The sequence below is a fragment of the Cololabis saira genome, chromosome 5, assembly GCF_033807715.1.
Source record: "Cololabis saira isolate AMF1-May2022 chromosome 5, fColSai1.1, whole genome shotgun sequence".
NCBI classification, from domain to species: Eukaryota; Metazoa; Chordata; class Actinopteri; order Beloniformes; family Belonidae; genus Cololabis; species Cololabis saira.
The window spans coordinates 31,348,590-31,368,890 of NC_084591.1; the positions used below are offsets into that span (position 1 = coordinate 31,348,590).

Here is a 20,301-nt window from a genome sequence, read left to right on the forward strand (position 1 = left end):
CTTGATCAATGCCGGAGAGCAACTCTCCTGAATTACAGGTGGAGTAGGTCCTAATTTTCCCACAAGCGAACCAGGTTGGGAAGAGGCGTATTAATCTTCCCTAGCCTCAAATTTGCTTGCAGAAAAATCAGTCTCAGTAGCCCAGCGTGGCTGCGCCCAGCGCCCCTTGGACTCACCCATAATGGTGTGTTGTGGTGGAACCATCACACCACCCATTTCTTTGATCAGGCGGGCTGTATGGAGTGTGGGAGTCATAATAATGACAGAGAATTGGTTCGGCTGAGCTCAATTGAGATCGAGGCAGCAAGCAGAGACCTCATGAGGTTAAACAGAAGTGATTGATTCTGTCGAAACAAAAGAGTGAATTACTGTATCACAAACATAAATGCAGACCTACTTCTGTGTTGTTGAACAGACCTCGATGAACGCGAAATGAAATGGTCTGGAATAAAAGGAAGCAAAGAGTCATTGATGTAGCTGTTGTTTACATTGAAGTTGCTAAATTGACAGTTAAAGGAGCATGAGGCTCCTTTTAAGAAATGAGACTCATTAGCGCCACGACGGCCGTCGGGGGTACTGCAGCCAACAGCGAAGCCGGCACGGGAGAACGGGGAGAACGCGCATGCAGCGTCATGTGACGTCACATCCGCAGGACAGCGCGGGAAATTCCGGCCCGGAATTGCAGCACATTTTGCAGCACACAGCCTGTTCAAGGCAACAGAGAGATACACTAGAGGGCTCATTCTTTTTGGTTTGGAACGCTTCATCTGACATTATTACTAGAAAACTTAAAACGTATACGAATTTCTTTCATAAATCCTGCCTCATGCTCCTTTAACTACACCATAAACCATCAATCCAAAGACCACAACCCTAATTTTATGCAAAAATGTGTGATTTTGTATACTTTAACCTGAAGAAGTACATTAAACCTCACCCCGCATAATTATCATGGATGTGACATGTAGCTATACAGACCAAAACCCTTTTTTGTACTTAAATCAGACTGTTTTGGATGTTTATTTCTGCTTCAAGGCTGGACCTTTTAACACGAGGGTCATTGGAAATTGATTTACTTTTAAAGCCAGTCCTTAATGGCCACTCGATCAACTACAATTCTTCTATTTTCTCATTTCTCATCTCACTCTGAAAGCTGGGTGTTGCCTCTTGGTCAGGAGTGGTGAAGCTGGTGTGTGTAGTGTGGTTAGGAGGCGATGCTACAAGCCACATGCCACACGGCTGTAAAACCAGGTTGGTGGTGACTAACTGGAAACTAGACGTGGAGGAAGAAGACGATAAAAACTGATTGATATATGAGAGAAGATGGGGAGAAGACCTCAGGAGATGTTTCACACAGTTGTCATTCACCATTCATGTCAAAGCGTGTCCGGCACGCTTAATCTGGAGAGGCAGTCCCACTCCTGCGATCAGGCATGTGCTCCACATGTTCAAAACAGATTCACAGACGCCGTTTCCATTCCTCTTCACTATATGAGTATCAACAGTTTTTATTAAAACCTACAGCTACGATACTATTAAATAGTGGGGGAATCTAAAAGTAGCACAAAAGGGATATTAAGGCTAAAAATACTGTATCAATATTAAACAAAACAAGGTCAGAATCAAGGAAAAATAAAAACAATGTTAGGAGACACTTTTAGGAAGAAACTGTTGCTTTCCTGATTATTTACAGAAACTACATCCAGATTGAGTAAAATTTAAATGTAAAATTTAGTCTTCAGAAGAAATGTTTAAGATGAAATTCATCTCTCCTCAGATTTAGTTCAAAGGTCTCCCTCCTTCACAGTCTTCTTTATCGTCTGATGTCAGTTTTCCATCTGCGTGTCCAGCAGTTTATCGGTTGCCGTTGACTGCAGTTTGCTGAAGAGTAACGTCTGCTGCCGTAGCAACAATGCCTTCATCATCACAGAGCAGCCTCGCCTGTTTTTACTGTGTGATACTGCTGTTTGGTCTTGCGCTGCTGCAGATTAGGTGCCTGGATTTTAGATTTGTACGCTGATGTGGGGAACTGTTGGTGGTCCAAAGCAGAGCTGTGCTGCTTTGATGTTTTGTAATAAGAAGACGCACAGAAAATGGGCAATAAGATGCAAAACATGCAAATATGCTAAAACGTGTCCTGCATGAGCGGGGTAATTATCCTCAGGTGGTGGGCATTTTTTTGGTTAATCAGACTTTTTTGCAATGCATCATTCACACTTTCAAAACATAAAGAGGGTAAGTCTGAATGTAAAAGCCGTTTGAGCCTGAACAGAAATACAGTCAGGTGCAGAAGTATGACAGTGATGTAGGATTTTGATTGATTGTAGGATTTTCACAGTGCCATCACAATAAATTTGAAATAAAGCTGTCAAGATGCAGTTAAATTGTAAACTTTCAGTTTTAATTTAGGTTTCCCAAAAACAGAACATTTAACATTAAGGGACCTATTATGGCATCTAATACCTATTTTAAACAGGCCTTGAATGTGTTAAAAACAAGCTTTTGATTGTTTTTATTAAATAAAATAGAAATTCAGTTCTGAGCCATGTCTTTATCATCTCATTCTCTAACCTCATTATCTATGTGGGATTCTGAGTGGGCGGGGCTATGATAATGAGGCTCTGTGCTGATTGGCTGCCTGAATGACGCGATACACCGCTACGAAAAAATGGCAGAAGCTCCGGCTGGCGGAGTTAGTTGTGGGCGTGGTTTCAAGCAGCGGAGGCCAACTTATGTAAATCGCGCCCGTGGTTACGTTACGACGGGAGCAGAATCTGAACAGCTCGTAGAAGCCACTGGGCGGCTCATCCGGGCAGCTGTACAGACACTGCAGAATTTGGTTGCTTTCCACCTTCTCTGAGTCGGCAGGCTGAGGGGAGACCACTTTATATATGTTAAAGAAAGAAAAAACGTGTTTTTCATGAGCGTTTGTTGTTTTTCCGTGGGAAACCATAGTAGGAAAGGAGCGGCCCAAGATCCAAAGCATTACCTCATCACGTGCCAGGCATGGTGGAGGCGGTATTATGGTATCATGGTATGGGTGTGCACGGCTGCCAGCGGAACGGCCTCACTCTCTACTAACATTCAGCCAGGCTGGTGAGGCTTCACGGTACAGATGTGCGTTGGTCCTGAGCATTACTGTAGAAGCACCTCAAGACATTTGAAAGGCAAAGAAGAGGATTCTCTGATGGCCATGTCAGTCCCCTGATCTCGTGTGTTTCAGTTGCTGAGGCAGGAACGCCCATCAACGAGCAGCAACTAAAGTTATCTGCAGGGGAGGCCTGGCAGATTAGGATTTCAGAATTCATTAGAAATGCTGGTAATATTTACAATGATCTCATTTTGTTCAAATACTGTTGATCTCCTTATAATGGAGGCTCTTTGTTTAAAAGTGAATTAGTTCCTAAATAACAAATGGAATATTTTGTAAAGAAATCTGAAATAAAACGGGTGATTATGACAAAAAGACGAGATGATTATAACTTAAAATGAATAAATATGCATTAGATGAAAGATGGTTACTGAACAAATAAGTGAAGGAACAGAACATTATAAAATAAGTAAAAGTAAAATGGTAATAAAACATTAGTCATAAGCAGTCTGACATTGCAACTGAAAAGCTTTCTGGAACATATTTTCTTTTTTTTTTTTTTTTTTTGGGGGGGGGGGGGTTGACGACATCCACTGCCAATCCAGGAAGCAGGAACACACGTCAAGCACTGGAAATATGCAACAAAAAACCACAAACAAAGCACGAAACCGGCACGGAGCCGACCAAAACATGAACAGCAATCGACCCAAATCTTGAGATCTGATCGCAGTCTGAGCTAAGCTACTGCTACCTACTGCTTCTGGAACATATTTTCAAGTAAAATCCTCGTCTTCCCATTATATCATTTTATTTTTACCTATTTCCAGATTCAGCTGAGGAAAAAAAAAAAAACAGTTCCCCACATCAGCATTAGATATTTCACTCAAAGTTCAGCTTCGCAGACAGAAATTACTATATGCAGTGGCATTTAAAGTAGCTCAGAAACACCTGGAAGCTGTAACAGAGATCCCAAGTACATGCTCAAAGTTCTTTTATTATTTATTGGTGCATTTTAAAGTCGAGCATCAATTTTTCATGGCAGGTCAGCTGCTTCTCAGACAGATTACAGGTGAGGCTAAAGAGTGAAAGTGAGGAGGACACTCTATAAATACAGAGGCTTCCCTGACGTTACTCAGGTGATAATCAGTTACCTGCTTTCAGCGTGAACACGCCCAGTCACATGGCGTCTTCCACTTAAGCTGTTATCACTGTAGCTGACGGTGCTGAAAATACAACTGGGAGCACGTCCAGCGCTCGCTGCTGCAGACACACGGGTCGACTGGATCAAATGCTGGAACAACACTGACTCGTTGCAGGTGTAATTGCAAGAATTAAACTGCAGATTTCTCTGATTCTGTTTCTTCGTTACTAAAAGCATGGACACGTGGAAGTGTGATTATTTATGTGTCATTTATGTTCTGCAGCTGCTTTGCTGCGTCTGGTACAGGCTGTCATGAATATGTGCAGATACGATGAAATCTCAAGACCATCAAGGCATTCTGGAGACAAACATCGCAGAGGGTGAACTGTCATCATTTTTGTCTAGGCCAGTTTTATTAGTTCGTTTTTGTTTAGTTGTCTTTCCCTAAATGGTTCTGCGGTGGTGGTTCCACATCTGTTTTGCTTCATTTTGGGTCTTTGTGGTTGTTGTATTTCTCCTTTCGTTTATTTTATGTCTGTAGTTTTTTGCTGTGGTTGACTTGCACTTCTGAAGTTTTATTTATTTTTTTAGCTACATTCCTGTTGTTTGGTTGTTTCTTGCTGCTTCTTGTGGAATGTTTTTGACATTTAATGGTAGTTTTGTCACTCTTTATGATTTTTTGACGTGCCCGTTTTTTCCAACTAATTTAATTGATTTTTGTTTCAAGTGTTCTAGTGTGCAGATACGGTGTTCAAATTTTCCAGTTTGACCGGACGAGCAGAACAGTGGTTGTTTCTTGTTCGGCTCACTTGTGACTAATTTAACTTTGCGTGACGACTCAATTTCTTTATTGAGGCAAACCGAATTGGGCGATAAAACGACTCTGTTGACAGTTGTATTTGTGCTGCTGGTCATGGATCAGTGAAGCCATTGTCATGGTCTGATTACTGATGTGATGTTTTTGTTTGTCGGGCCAGACGGCAGCAGGTAATCTTAATTACTGCTGTTGTCAGTGTCACAGCGGCGATGACAGCCTCCTGTCGCCGTACTGCTCCTGCAGAGAGAGGCCACGCTTGCTGTGACTGCTTCATAATTCATGCTGCTCTGGTCCTGACAGGTTAAACAGGGATTGGAGGGTTCAGTAACACCAAAAAGGCTTTATATAGTGACGACAAAATGAACCGGTTTGTTCTCACAACCAGGTGCACTTAAAGTTCGTTCTGGTTCCACAACATCACTGCTGTGCTTCCAACCAGTAACTGGTTGGAGAAACGGGGAGAAACTGTGCATATGGATGAAAGATGAAAATCATGAGTCCATGTTTAATGAATGAATGGTGGATTCTGGAGGTCACATGACTGTGGGCGTTGGCAGGACTCTTCAAAGCTTGGAGCTGTGATATTCGTTTTTGAAAGGTCTTAGTTGTTCTACTGTAACGGTCTTGCCAAACACTCTGCTCTCCAGAAACCAGCTTACAATAATTCCTGGAGAGGTGAGTGGAAGTAGTTGGCACAGGCCCGCCCTGACAAACCTACAATCAGCCTTACAAACAAACACATCACATCCCAAAACCTAAGCAACCATGCACATCTTTTTCAGAGATTAATAGGACTTTTTCTTTCTGAAAATACTTGCTTTTATATCGACGGACATCCTCATGAGGACTAGGAACAATGTAACGGAAACATTAAGAACTGTGCATCCACTCTGCTGTGATGCAAGTCTGTTGTGACATTATAACTATTTTAAAAAGCATTTCAGATATTTCAGCTTGTGTTTGCCATGTTGTTTCCTGCAGCCTATATAAACAGCAACTCCCCTTTTAAACTACGACTTAAAGATGGAAATCCTAAATGAGAAAGTAGATGATGCATTGAGGCTCCTTTACTTGACGTTTAACTGCATGGTTCATTCGGACTCTAAATGAAACCGAGCTGGCTGAATTTGCCTCGGCTGTAGCCTTCCTGTCGTGAGGCGCTCAGGAAATCCTTGAGTCAGAACTGTAGTTTCAGGTTCTATCTCGTGTCGCTCCAGCCCTGATGTCTTGTGGTCATTTTCTTGTTTCTGTACATCTGTGATGTAAAGGTCATGATTTGCATAATGACTGCGGGGTCTGCAACCCCCACGGAGCTCTGCTGATGATTGTTCACACTGTTGCATTCACACGCTGACTTTGGCTGACGCTTGTGTTCGCAGGGTATGTTGTTCCAATGATTCACATTTCTCTGGGTACTTATTTTTGGCTAATTCGTAAAAAGCATAGGTTGTATATAACACTTGCTTGTGATAAAGTAAAGAAAAAACTGTGGTGGTTTGTGCTGCATCGATATTGTGATGGTTGACAGATCTGCAGGATGATGTCCAGCAGACTATAAGTCACATTGAATGATACATTTAATTACTGAAATGCTTTATACTGTATAGAGGCTCTGGGCTTTTTAATGTTATAATTGTTTTACAAGTTATTGCTGAAATGTTGTCTCTTCTGGTCTCCCATCTGTCTTTGACAGATAAATTATGTCTGTATGATGCTAAAAATTGATTAGTTTTTTTAGCATTGCAGATACTCTACAATGTTGTGCTGACAATATTTATAATGTAATGTTTCTGATCTTCACTCAGCATATATATAAAAAAAATGGTTCCTCATATTATTTTGGGCAAGTTTGCATGTGTTTTCAAACCACAAATACTTTTCTCAGTGCGACCGCGGCATCAGTAACGCTGGCCATCTTCTCTGAAGAGTTTCCTCTTTCTTTAAAGTAAAGAGTAAAGCAGAAATAAATACGCATTTTGAAGTTGTCATAGTACTGGAACACGTGTTACTAACCACTCCATCGATCAAATGATTAGATAACCAAGTTTTGTCAAATTTAATTAAAAATGAATTACAAATACAATATTTCAAGTAGTTTCATAATAAGGATATGAGAAGCATTCTCTGCTGGGAGGGTCATGCATATGAGTCTTCTGCGACAGATTGCAGATTATCTCAAATTAACCACATTAACAAACAGAGCTCCTTTTAACGTGATGATGATTGCAAATGCAGCTAGTGTTGCCACTAACGACTGATTTTCTAAGTAATTCTTCGATTAGTCTATTAATTCAAATGACTAATTTCCCCCCAAAAATCTAATTATTTTTGTTCATTTTGCAGCAACTCAAGAACTTGTAAGTGCACATGCATGGCGTTGTTCAACACCATTCCCTAAAACATTACCATCGTACTTCGCTAGATATTTTATTTATTAATTTTTTTTAAGGTTTTTGTGGCACTAGTGACCTTTATTGAGAAAGTAAGTCTACAGGAAGCGGGTGGGGGATGGGATGAGGGGGCAGTTGCAGTACAGAGCAACAGGCTCTACATATGGCACCCGCTCAACCCACTGAGCTATCCAGAGCCCCCCCCCCCCCTAGATTTTAAACAAATCACAAGTTGGTGTGACGTTTAAACAATAACCATACTTAAGTCTGACTAAGTTCACAAACCACTCTATCACCAGCTGCCCGAAAGTATTCTCAAACTTTAGACGCTTTCAATTTTTTTCTCGAAATTGCCATACTCAATTCAGACTTACCCCCCGCTTCCATTTTTTGTATTAAAACAGGAGGATGCTCTACAGAAGAGTATTAGGGCCATGCAGGAGAAAAAATAATTGAGAGGGGAAGATTTTTTTTCATTATGCATTTCAAGAAAAAAGTCGAAATGTTGAGAAAAAAGTCAAAATATTGAGATTAATGTTGAAGTACAATTTCAAGAAAGTCGAAATTTCTAAGGTAGAAATACATTTCGACTTTATTCTCGAAATTGTACTTCAACATTAATCTAGACATTTCGACTTTTTTCTCAACATTTCGACTTTTTTCTCGAAGTGCATAATGAAAAATAAATCTTACTCCTCTAAATTATAATTTTTATTTTTCTCCTGCCTGATACTCTTGCGTAATGCTCAGAGCAGCAGGGTGCGCACAGCAGAACTAGTGGTGTGGAGCGGGATTACCTGAACGCAGATGAGCCGTTTGAGACCAGAGACCAAAAATAAATTAAAGGCGGTCGACGCATCGACAAAAACAATTGTCGTAGAGAGATTTTTATCGTTGATTACGTCAACTATGTTGACTAATCGCCCCGCGGCTCTAAATGCAACTCTGCAGAAATAAAAATATTTCTTTCACCTTCAAGCTTCTTCAAGTTAACATTCAACAATTTGCTCTTGTCATAGCGCAGACGTCTCCTGCCAAGGAGGCAGCCAAGCTGTTTGCACTGTGAGGATGTGAAAAGCCCTCCGGTATCTGCAGCTGTGTGTTTTAAGCTAAAATCATACAATTCTCCTCTGCAATTTCAGTTAATAAGTTTGATTTTAGGATGCAGGGATCTTGTGTTTCCGTGACAAGGAGGACCTAACTTGTCATCACATACAGGACTGGGTGGGTGTGTGGCTCGTCAGAGGTTAAATGCATCAGATTAGATTTGTTTAAGACACTTCAGTATTCAGGCAGGATCAGCTATTTATGTTTATATTATGTCATATGGTTTTGATGTAAAACCCAACCAAAAAAACTCGCCTAAAAAACTCTTCTAAATTATTTTAAAATACACAATTGCATGCAAATCTCTGAATGTGCTTTACTCTGACTTTAAGGCTCCCCTTCGGAAAATAGCAGCATATGTGGCCGATGCTCATTCGTTGTTTAATGCAAGTAGTAAGTAGTTTTCAGACTCACAGTGGCACATGATGCATTTGTGTTTCATGGCAATGTTGCGTTATAAAGGGACTGCTGACAGTGCTGACGCAGCATTTCAAACTGTTCAGCAGCATCTTCTCTGGTCTTGGGTTGGCACTTCAGCAGATTCCCTCTGATGCACAACATCAGAAAAATAAATCCCCCAAAATAACCGTGGGCTCTTTAACTCAAGTACAACCCAGATATTTTTTCCCAGTCCTTCACATATTTATTGTTGACTGTGGTGGTCCAGTAATTAAGTAGGTTAAACTTTTTTGTTCTTTGCTAAAGATGTGCATAGCTGTGCAAAGATGTTAGACCCTATTAGGTGTAAAAATAGATTTGGGAAAGCATTTGCTTCCTCCTCTAGCAGTACTCCAAAATCCAACCAGAGTTGTGAAGTACAAGATGAGAAATGAGTCTTGCAACTGAGCTGCAGATCTCAACATCATGGAGTTACATGAAGAGATAGAAGACAATGAGACTAAATTTAGGGACTAAATCTGACATGCTGATGGAGATGCTGAACAGTTTGCTGGCTTAGTGTGCAGGAATACTCTTGCCCACAAGGCTGTTATTGTCGGACACCTTTGCACGGTGCTGTTGCACATTTTCATTTGCTGCCGTCTGTTCTGTATCAGTTTAGTTTCGCTTCTGTAGTTTGAGGCTAACTACTTTCTGCATCCAACAGCCACAGGAGAGCCTTAAAGTGGCCCGGCTTGTCTCCACGCCACCATGGATACTTTTTTCCGTCGGCACTTTAAGAGGAAGGAGACTGCTCAGCGAGTGAATTCAGACGCCAACGCTTCCCGCCAGCGAAGGCCCAGCGTGGCCGTCCCCACCAGCAAGGCTCGCCGGAGGTCCAGCGTTGGACTTCCTTCCTCCGCCCTGACCCGGCGGCGACGCTCCAGCATCCAGCTGCAGCCGGGACAGCCGTGCGTAGGTGGGGGGCGTCTGGCGAAGACGCCCCGACAAGGCCGGTGGGGGGGGCGTGCTCGCCGGCGCTCCAGCACCACCACCCTCAGCCTCAACCCACGGTTCGCCGTGTGCCGGAGGAAGGTGGGGAAACTGCGAACCATTGACACCCATCTGCTGGGGCCGTCCATGCTGCTGGCCAGTCTTATCCAAATGGCTGAAGAGGAGGAGGAAGACGGGGCCGCGGGCTTACCGGCCGGAGAGCAGCAGGTGGAGATGAGAGGCGGGGCAAACAGTGGGATGGCATATTCCCGCTCCAGCAGCCTCCACTCAGACGGAGATGACAGCATCGATTACGCCAGCAGCAACCACTCAGAAGACAGCCAGCTGTCAGAGGCAGAGCAGCTACCTGAGGAGGAGGAGGAGGAGGAGGAGGAGGATGAAGCATCCTGGTCCCCTGCTCCACACTTCTCCCCAGCTTCCACCCCTCCCTCCACATCCAAACTTGAGATCTTGAGAAAACCCCCTGAAGTGCTGTCAACGTCGCATCGCTCCCTGATCCGCGCCCCTCGCTGCCTCCGCAGGAACTCCTCTCAGCTGCTTGTGGGAGACTCTACTCTCTTCAGATGCAGCCGTGCCTCCAGCATGAGGAAGAGAAGGAGGATCTCCACCATTTCTAAAGCTGGGAGCCCCTGGCCAGGAAAAGGCCACCCTCTGCCCAGCCGCAAGGGTTCAGTGTACTACCTCAACCATCCAGCCTTGTACCGGGGGCCCGGGGCCCTCAGCCCGCTGGGAGTCGACGACTCCCGCCTGGAGAGCTTGAGTGCCTTCCTGCTGTATGTAGTCTGAATGCTGCTCTGTCTGATTTAGCTTCATTGTGTCTGTGACAGGAAAGCACCTGAGGTCAAACTGTGATCACCAAACTGGTATTTATTTTTGTCGCAACATCATCAGGGACCCGCATAATAGTCTTATAAATATCTTATAATAATCTTATAACTGAATTATAATGTGAAAAATTGTGGCTTCTCTAAAGTTGAGTGAAATATAATTTTTTTTTTTTTTATATCTTTTTATTTCACAATAATTTTCACAATTCACATTTTCACATGCATGATTTCTATTATACCCACATTCCTACCCTCCCCATAATTACCCTAGGGGAAAAAAAAAAAAAACACATTAAGGGAGAACAAAATTAAATAAATATTAAAAAATAAAAAATAAAAAAAAAAGAATAAAAAAATATATAATGGCAGCAACAGCGATATCAAACTATATATATATATATATATATATATATATATATATATATATATATATATATATATATATATATATATATACTGTACATACAAACATACAGGCACAAGTTCGAAAAAAAAAATAAAGATACTCATTGGTCCCCTTTGGAAAAATGATCCAGTTTTGAGAATAATGGGAACCAAAATTCTTGAAAAATATGAGCACGGTTGTATTTTTCTAAAGTTAATTTAGAAAATATGCCGACCCAATAAAAACAGAAGGTATGCCGTCTGTCTTCTCCCAAAAATTGCAGTCTGCTCCGATTGGCCAGATGTTTTGGCTTCATAAGGCCCGGTCATGAATTTACACAATCTAAAACACTATAAAGACCACTTACGAGTGACACCTTTTATTATAATTTCATTTATGTGACAAAGTGTAGAACACTTGATAAGGATGCGTTGCAGCTCATCGCAGTACTGAGAGCTGTTTCTCAAAAGTATAACTAAAGTAACTGTCCGAATCAGAAAATACTGGTTTTAGATTTGTATTAGCCTCTTTTTATTTTAATTTCTAAATAAAATTTGTAAAGAGTGTATTACTGATTTTACTTATCTATTTTTTACCTTCCGGTATTGTACTGCATTTAAGATCTCAGCCCGTATTTATTTTCCTTTTTGATAGCTATTTCATTTCAAACATTAAATGAGCTACTAACAAAATAACTGACAGGTGTATTTATGATATCAATGACTCCAGTGTTTAGCTTTATTCATAATCATTTATGTTAACGTGTGTGAGCTGTAACACGGACACTGTGACGTGTGTGTGTGTGTGTGTGTGTTAATCAAAGAAGCAACATTCATATTAAGCTGATCAAATGACATAAGAAATAAATATTCATCCTGAGACTCTCATGTGGCCCCTTGGTGCTCTGGTCCCTGTTGCCCAGTTGGTAATCTGTCAAGCATTCCTGCTCGTAGGAGGTGTAAGCTCCACTTCAACTAAATTAGTGATGAAACGATGCTTTCTGGAGGGGGCTGGAGACGGGGCTCCAGACACGGACGTCCTGCGTGGAGCTGAGCTCATTAGTGGCCCTGCGAGCAGGAACGGGACGCCTCCGTCTAGTGATCACGGCGGGGCGTTCTGCTCCGTCAGCCTGCAGTTGTCATGAACTGTTGTGTGCAACATGTCATCGTTTTAAATCAGTGTTGTCAGATTTGATTGAAAAAGTAGCCAGTCAGAACCAAGAATCCCAAACCGGCTTCTGCAACAAACATTCAGCACAACATTTTCATAGTTTTTGAAGCAACATTGTTTTTTTTTTTTCTCACAGTTTTCTTTAGCGTATGATTATGGATAGTAAAAAATATTGGATTTTTTACTTCCACATCCTGTGTTTTGTTATTAGTTTCTTACTGCGAAAAAAAAAAAAACAGAAGAAAAAACTTTAAAAGCAAGCTGATTTCTTGGTAACTCCGTTTTATAACATCACTAATTTTATTTGCAGTGGTCATCGGAGGTCCTTGTATCTTGGGACGGTTATTTCCCCGAGTTGTTTCCAACAACACTGAGCCAATAAGCTCCCAGACTGCAGTAACAAACGTCGTCTTTTATTTCCAGTTTTTGTGCATGGGGACTTTGTTTTTCTCTGTTAGTATAATAATATATAATGGTGAGTTCCGTCAGCCTCTTGCATGTGTGCAGTTGAATCCATTACCACTTGGAGCAGAACATCCTGGTTCTTGTCTGGCTCTTGTTTGACTTCAGAGACCTTTGAGTTAAAGCACCCACTATATGATTAATATGGCTCCTCAGAACTACGCAAAATAACCCTTTGTGCCTCCATCTGTCACACTCATTCATACTTTGATTTACCTGCGAGTGGATTTAGTTGAACTACTATCTATTCAGTACTTTTCCATCATGAAGTTGTACTACTGAAAGCTGTGTGATGAGGTCAATTCAACTGCTTTCTTTGGGTTTTCAGTTTTCTTCGTGGTGTTTTTAGCTACCAGGCATTTACAAAAAAAGTTCCTAACAGAAAAACTATATTTTCATTTTATTGTAGACAGAATCCAAACACAAAAAGAAAAACATCAGTGCAGCATTGGAAAAAAAGAACATCTTACATGTTAAATAGATTCCTGAAGATCAGACTAAATGTGACGTCTGACGTGCTTGGACTCACATCTCCTGTAATGTTTTTCAACGCATGAAAGGTACGCTGACAGTTTCTTATGGGGCATACCATACCATGAATGCACACAGTAACTGCTTGTGTGCTTAAAGAAAGTTGGCCCACAGATTTCTACCCTCTGGATGTTAGTGCATCTAACTAATGATGAACCATAATCATAGACAAGAGTGATCTCTTTACATTTGTTATATCAGAAAGAAGATGGAAAGGGAGAGCATGGTGGCTTATTGGTCAACACTGTTGCCATGAAGGTTCCTAGCAGATGGATGGATGGATGGATGGATGGATGGATGGATGGATGGATGGATGGGAAGGAAATACCAGTGTCACAGTGATCTAGAGTACAATGAACTGGATCATTTCCATAAAAGACGATGTTTGTTGTTTGTAAGATGTAATCAGTCCAATATTTACATGAAATTTAAGATCAGTTGAAACATGTTCCGACATGATGTCATGAAATGATGAAATTTGGCACATTTAGCAATATTTACCTTGCAGTGTTTACAAAGTAGTTTTCTCTGTGTTTTTTAATTTGCATTTGACTTTTGTTACTCTAGTAGTTGTTAGATGGAAAACAGCAAAGAAAACAATCAAATCAAAAGTACCAGTAGTGAAAATGAAACTGAAAACCAGTAGTTTGAGGATTGGTCTTGAACATCATCTCCGACACCAGGATAGACTTTGTGGCTCTTAATGTTTGTTTACCATCCTGAACTAAACTGCAGTCAACCCAAATTTCTCTCCAACATAGACACAATGAACCCATTATACAGATCTTGAAGTAAAACATTGTAGATGTATAACATACCAACATGACAAACTAAATGAACACAAGTCTCCTTTTAAGAGGTCTTTTCTCCTTTTTTTGTTGCAGAAAAGCCATTGCGAAGTCGGGTCTGCAGCATGCTTCAACTCAGCCCAACGTGGCGACAACTGGACAGGGTGAGCCGCTGCAGCCCTGCGGCACGATCGACTGGAGCGTGAGTGACTTCACCACTGAACACACACTGGCTCACCCGGAAAATTATTAAAATGGACCTATTATGGCATCTAATGTCTATTTTAAACAGGCCTTGAATGTCTTAAAAACAAGCTTTTGATTGTTTTTGCTAAATAAATTAGAAATTCAGCCTCTAAACCATGTCTTTATCTTCTCATTCTCTAACCTCATTCTCTATGAGGGATTCTGAGTGGGCGGGGCTATGATAATGAGGCATGTGCTGATTGGCTGCCTGAATGACGCGATACACCGCTACGAACAAATGGCGGAAGCTCCGGCCGGCGGAGTTACACCGTGTCCTAACTGCATGCAATGCGAGCGAGCTTCGGCGACAAAATCAATTACATTCATCCATTTGCTTTATTTTCTATTGGACTGTCCTAACTGGCCGCGAGCGACGCATCGCGTTTTGAGCTGAACATTTGTCGGACGTCCTGCTTCTATTTTCTTGCTGCTGCTTGCGTTGAAAGCCGGTTGAAAGCGCTGTAGGAAACGGTCACGGATGAGGAACGGCTGATCCAGTTAGTTGAAATGAGAAGTTATCTCTATGATTCCTCCTCATTTCACTACAAAAACCTCAATAAAGTGGCAGCTGCTGGAGGGAGATGGACAGAGAGCGTCCGATGTCACGCAGTGTGATGCGATAGTCGGACGCTCGCATGCAGTTACACGGTTTTATAGTTGTGGGCGTGGTTTGCATTTTGGTTACGTAACGAAAATCAGCAGAATCTGAACGGCTCGTAGATTCACATGACACTGGACGGCTCATCCGGGCGGCTGTACAGACACTGCAGAATTTGGTTGCTTTCCTCCTTCTCTGAGTTGGCAGGCTGAGGGGAGACCACTTTTTATATGTTAAAGCAAGAGAAAACATGTTTTTCATAATAGGTCCCCTTTAAAGCAGAAAGCAACAATTCTGAATCAAAACCTGGACCATGTGCCATCAAACAAACATGCTTCACCGTCGTTAAGCTGATCTGTTATCATTTAAATGTTGCTACTTTTCTAGTTTGATCAAATGAAATATCTGAAGCAAAAGCGCAATCCTTTATTGGAAAGTTCTGCATATGAAAACAGAATTTATACATGAGATATCGGTGTGTGATCATTTAGCCTCCAGAAGACATTGGGAGGGAATATTTCTTCACCTCAAATGCCGATGTGGTCCTGTAAACACACTACTTTGAAAATGTATTTATGGTTATGAGTTTTCATTCGGAGAACAGAACCATGTCCTGACATCATCAATCAGTCTGACCATCCGTTCCGTTAGGGAAAGGTTGTGCTCATCGCAGCTTTCTGCTCCCGACCTCAGAAGTGCTTGTACAACATCCAAGAGCAGGTTTTTAAGTTCACAACTTTTGACACTCACTAAAGATGAACCTAAAGGAACATGAGGCTCCTTTTTAAGAAATGAGACTCTCTAGCGCTCTCTAGACTCTCTAATGGGATGTTTTAAATTGTGTTTTCTGATTGTCATTTTATTCTGCATGTAAAGCACCATGTGTTGCAATTTTCAAATGTATGATATGGTGCTATATAAATAAATTAAGTTTAAGTTTAGCGCCACCTTCGCCACGACGGCCGTCGGGGGTACTGCAGCCAACAGTGAAGCCGGCACGGGAGAACGAGGAGAACGCACATGCAGCGTCATGTGACGTCACATCCGCAGGACAGCGCGGGAAATTCGGCCCCACAATTGCAGCACATTTTGCAGCACACAGCCTGTTCAAGGCAACGGAGAGATACACTAGAGGGCTCATTCTTTTTGGTTTGGAACGCTTCATCTGGCATTATTACTAGAAAACTTAAAAAACGTATACAAATTTTTTTCATAAATCCTGCCTCAATCCTGCTTCATGCTCCTTTAAGCACAAAGCTTCCGGACCTTCTCCAGTCATTCTGCTGCTTGTCCAGGACCGGGTCACAGGACCAGCAGCCTAGGCCCAAGGGATTGCCACACCTTCCTCCTACCAGCCATGTCCTCCCGCTCTACAAAGCAGACACTGAGACATTCTCAAGTAAGCCCGAAAATGTAATCCGTACAGCGAGTCCTGGTCTGTCCTCAAGTCTGAATCACTTCCCTTTTCCCCCAAAAGGCGACTGGAATGCATCCATTTCCTGGCCATTTTCAAAATCCTGAACCATCAGGAAAGACTTTGTTGGAAAAGTGGTTGGATTAAAGGGCCGGCACTTTCACTAATTTATGATTGGCAGGAACCATCTGTGTCTGTTTGTGCTTGTTGCACAAGGAGACGTACGCGCATACATGTCAAACCTCTCACCCAGAGATGGATGCTCTCTCTCTCCTGTGTTGGAGGTGGATTGGTCCAAAATGACTGAGAATGTCATTAGTATCCAGTTGTGCCCAGTATGTTGACTTATGTTAACTGCTGCTGACCACATTCATCAAGGTTATGTAACAGACACATCTAATTAAAAGTGTGTTTATAATGTGCTCTTCTGTGTTTAAGCACAGTGTTTCACGCAGGATGGTTGTCATCTTCTGTTGCAGGAAAACGCCCAGTACGGGGATCACATCTGGTTTGAGGCCAGCGTGTCTGGAGACTTCTGTTATGTTGGAGAGCAGTATTGCATCGCTAAATCGCTGGTGAGTTACAGCTGACATTGTTTTGACTTTTTTTTGTCATTTTGGATTCAGTAATACTTTAATGAACGAATCGCCAACTCTTTAATCACGGTTTGGCACAAAAAATGAAACACAACCCATTCTTCCTTACACTGCAAAAACTCAAAATCTTACCAGGAATATTTGTCTTATTTCTAGTTAAAATGTCTCATTTTTAGTCAAAAAATCTCATTACACTTAAAACAAGACTCATTACCAGAAAAATAACTTATTATTTGACAATTTTCACCTGTTTCAAGTAAATTTTCAATTAAAATAATTAGAAAAATCTGCCAGTGGGACAAGATTTATCTTCTCATTACAAGCAAAAAAATCTTGTTCCACTGGCAGATTTTTCTACTTATTTTAAGTGAAAATCTACTTGAAACAGGTGAAAATTGTTGTTTTTTCCAGTGATGAGTCTTGTTTTAAGTGTAATGACATTTTTTTTTACTAAAAATGAGACATGTTAACTAGAAATAAGACCAATGTTTTTAAGATTTTGATATTTTGCCGTGTAGAAAAGCACATCTTTTTGTGGAGGCCGCTATTATCCGTGATCCTGGAACCCTCACCAGCCACCAGTTCCTCATATTCACCTCCTTTCTGAGTGATACTACTTAATTGTTCTGCAAGCTTTTGTAATTTATTTTTTTGGCCTCTTTCCCAACAGCTATTGGAGTCTGTTTCTGATCAAATTGTAGTTTACATTTTCTAAATGCAAGTGTGTTGTTGTGTTCTGCAGCAAAAGTCTGTGGCGAGGAAGAAATGTGCTGGATGTAAGATATCGGTGCACATCACATGCATGGAGCAGCTAGAGAAGGTAAATGGCGTCTGGATCACTGTTTGCGTTGAGATTTCTCTCCTCGTTGCCTGACAGCCTCTCAACTGTTTGTTCAGATTAATTTCAGGTGTAAACCGTCATTCAGGGAACCGGCATCTCGAGCTGTTCGAGAAGTAGGTGTAACACATCACAGACACATCACAAGTCCAGTGTAAAAGTCATGCAGAGACGAATGATGCTAACAGGTGTGTTGTTTTTCAGTCCAACGTTGTTCGACATCACTGGGTCCACAGGAGGCGTCAGACTGGGAAGTGTCGACAGTGTGGAAAGGTGAGTGGAACATAAAACAGCAAAATGAGTCTGGATTATTATTTCATTATGAAGATGAACCCTGTAGGCTTGTTTTGAGTCTTGGCTTGATCAGTGTTTCTTCATGTGTTTTGATTATCTGAGCTTTAGCCTGACAAAATCTCTCTGTCTCTCCAACAGGGATTCCAGCAGAAGTTTTCATTTCACAGCAAAGAGATTGTTGCCATCAGCTGCTCGTGGTGCAAGCAGGCGGTGAGTTTGTTGGTGTTTGACTTTTTCTGTCCGTGTCAATATCCTGAAAGACGAATGATGAAGATGATGAGCTGATAAAGTTAAGACTGATGAAAGGAAGCATTGATAGATAAATTCAGAATTGCGTCAGAGAAACCGAAAGCAAAAATTCTGCAACTTTCGATGTAAAAAAAACCCAACAAAAACCAGTGATTAGATGAAGTAAATGTTTGTGAGCTGCACATTAAAGGGCTGTCAAAGCAACCAACTGCATAACTAAGTTGTTGGTAATCTGATTACTTGAAAGAAGACATAATTTCCAACAATGTTGCTGCAAATGAATGAAAAAATGAATAAGTGAATAATGGTTATGGTTGTATGACGTCCCTGGTTGATGCGCCGCAGGATGGTTTTCAACACTTCCTCTGAGTTAACCCTAGTGAACCTTACATAAAGAGCAGCTGTAGTTGTTGACTGAAACTGTCGGGTGACTTCCTGTTTATGTTTCAGTACCACAACAAGGTGACGTGCTTCATGCTGCAGCAGATAGAGGAGTGTTGCTCTCTGGGAGCTCACGCTGCCGTCATCATCCCTCCCACCTGGATCATCCGGGTCCGCAGACCGCAGGTACACGTACATGCACGCATGTGTAGTTGTTTGGGAAAACATAAACCACACATGCAACACTTCCCCTCAGATGTGCAGATGTGTTGATGATGTGTGTGTGTGTGTGTGTGTGTATTGTATCTACATTTCTGCAGACCTCTCTGAAGTCCAGTAAAAAGAAGAAACGAACGTCACTGAAGTGCAACAAGCCGAGTAAGAAGGGAGCAGAGGTGAGGAAATGATATTAAAACAGGCATCCGGTTAAATCTGTATTAAAGCTTCTGTAATAACTCGGGCTTACAGCTGGAGTAATAATATCATCAGGATATCAGCGGTTTCAGGCTTAAAGCGGTGGGATAGTGTTAAACGCTGAGGTTGATGTCTTTGTACTCCATGCAGCTGAAAACATCAGCCAACTTGTTAATGTGTGAATGTTCAGGATGTGTCTGCTGTCTCTCAGCTGCAGGAGGGCCGCTGGAAGCCGTTCCTGGTGAAGCCGCTGCCCTCGCAGCTCATGAAGCCTCTGCTGGTGTTCGTTAATCCAAAGAGCGGAGGGAACCAGGTACTTGGTCTTTCTGTTTTTCAGGAATTAAATTTGCACCAGGGACAGGGGTGGAGCAGATGCACCTCCAGATTAATTTTATTTCAAAATTGATATGCATATAGTAATAATTAATGCTTGTCGTTACTGTTTAAGAGAACATTTAGCACCTCATGGAGAGCTCACAATTATGGCGTTCAGCAAACTGAGCTCACACTGCCACACACCAAACGTGTGGGGAAAGTTTAACCAGTGTTCACTAGTTTGTTTTTGTAGTGGCATGTGCTAATGAATTTTATAAAAAATGTGACCAGTACATTTGCAGCTACAAAAAAATAAAAAATAAAAATCAAAGAAACTACCAATGAGAAGTCTGATTTCCTAGCTAGGACATACAATTCAATTTTTTTTTATTTATATAGCGTGTATTGCAACAGAAGTTGTCTCTAGGGGCTTTCCAGAGACCCAGAACCTGACCCCTGGGAAATTATTATATAAACATAAACAGTGGCAAGAGAAACTCCCCTTTAAGAGGGAAGAAACCCTGCCAGCTGGGAAGTGCAGGAAAAGAGAGCTCAGACAGAGAGAAAGAATAACAGAAAGATCAGAGTTGGTTAGATTTCTGTACTACAGGGATGACTATAAAAGCAGACAGCAGACACTGAGGTGGTCAGAGGCTTCATAGGGGGCGGTGTCCCCCTATAGGCTTTACTAAACAGCATCGTTTTTCAGCATCACTCTGGGAGAGGATGTTCCTAATGTACAAACCTGCATAATATGCTGTTTAAATGACAAATCCTGATCAAAATACTGTAACACCCAGGTTTGGGAGCAAAAATAATTAAAGCTGCAAGCAGCGATGAACAGGCCCTCACACC

At 41.7% G+C, this 20,301-nt stretch overlaps 1 protein-coding gene across 3 annotated transcripts in view; it reads left to right on the forward strand.

Annotated features, from left to right (window-relative positions):
* The window catches only part of dgkzb (diacylglycerol kinase, zeta b), a 77,601-nt gene that overhangs the window by 27,047 nt on the left and 30,253 nt on the right, over positions 1 to 20,301 (forward strand). For 2 of the 3 annotated variants that reach the window (XM_061721554.1, XM_061721556.1), the window contains exons 1-10: positions 9,652 to 10,711; positions 14,198 to 14,303; positions 16,839 to 16,934; positions 17,698 to 17,775; positions 17,853 to 17,909; positions 17,998 to 18,066; positions 18,226 to 18,297; positions 18,787 to 18,903; positions 19,038 to 19,112; positions 19,343 to 19,444. In XM_061721554.1, coding sequence (XP_061577538.1) covers positions 9,696 to 10,711; positions 14,198 to 14,303; positions 16,839 to 16,934; positions 17,698 to 17,775; positions 17,853 to 17,909; positions 17,998 to 18,066; positions 18,226 to 18,297; positions 18,787 to 18,903; positions 19,038 to 19,112; positions 19,343 to 19,444 — 1,788 coding nt within the window. In that variant the 5' untranslated portion in view covers positions 9,652 to 9,695. Of the gene's footprint in view, positions 1 to 9,651; positions 10,712 to 14,197; positions 14,304 to 16,838; positions 16,935 to 17,697; positions 17,776 to 17,852; positions 17,910 to 17,997; positions 18,067 to 18,225; positions 18,298 to 18,786; positions 18,904 to 19,037; positions 19,113 to 19,342; positions 19,445 to 20,301 lie in introns of those variants that run through there. The other variant, XM_061721555.1, reaches the window with a different exon arrangement.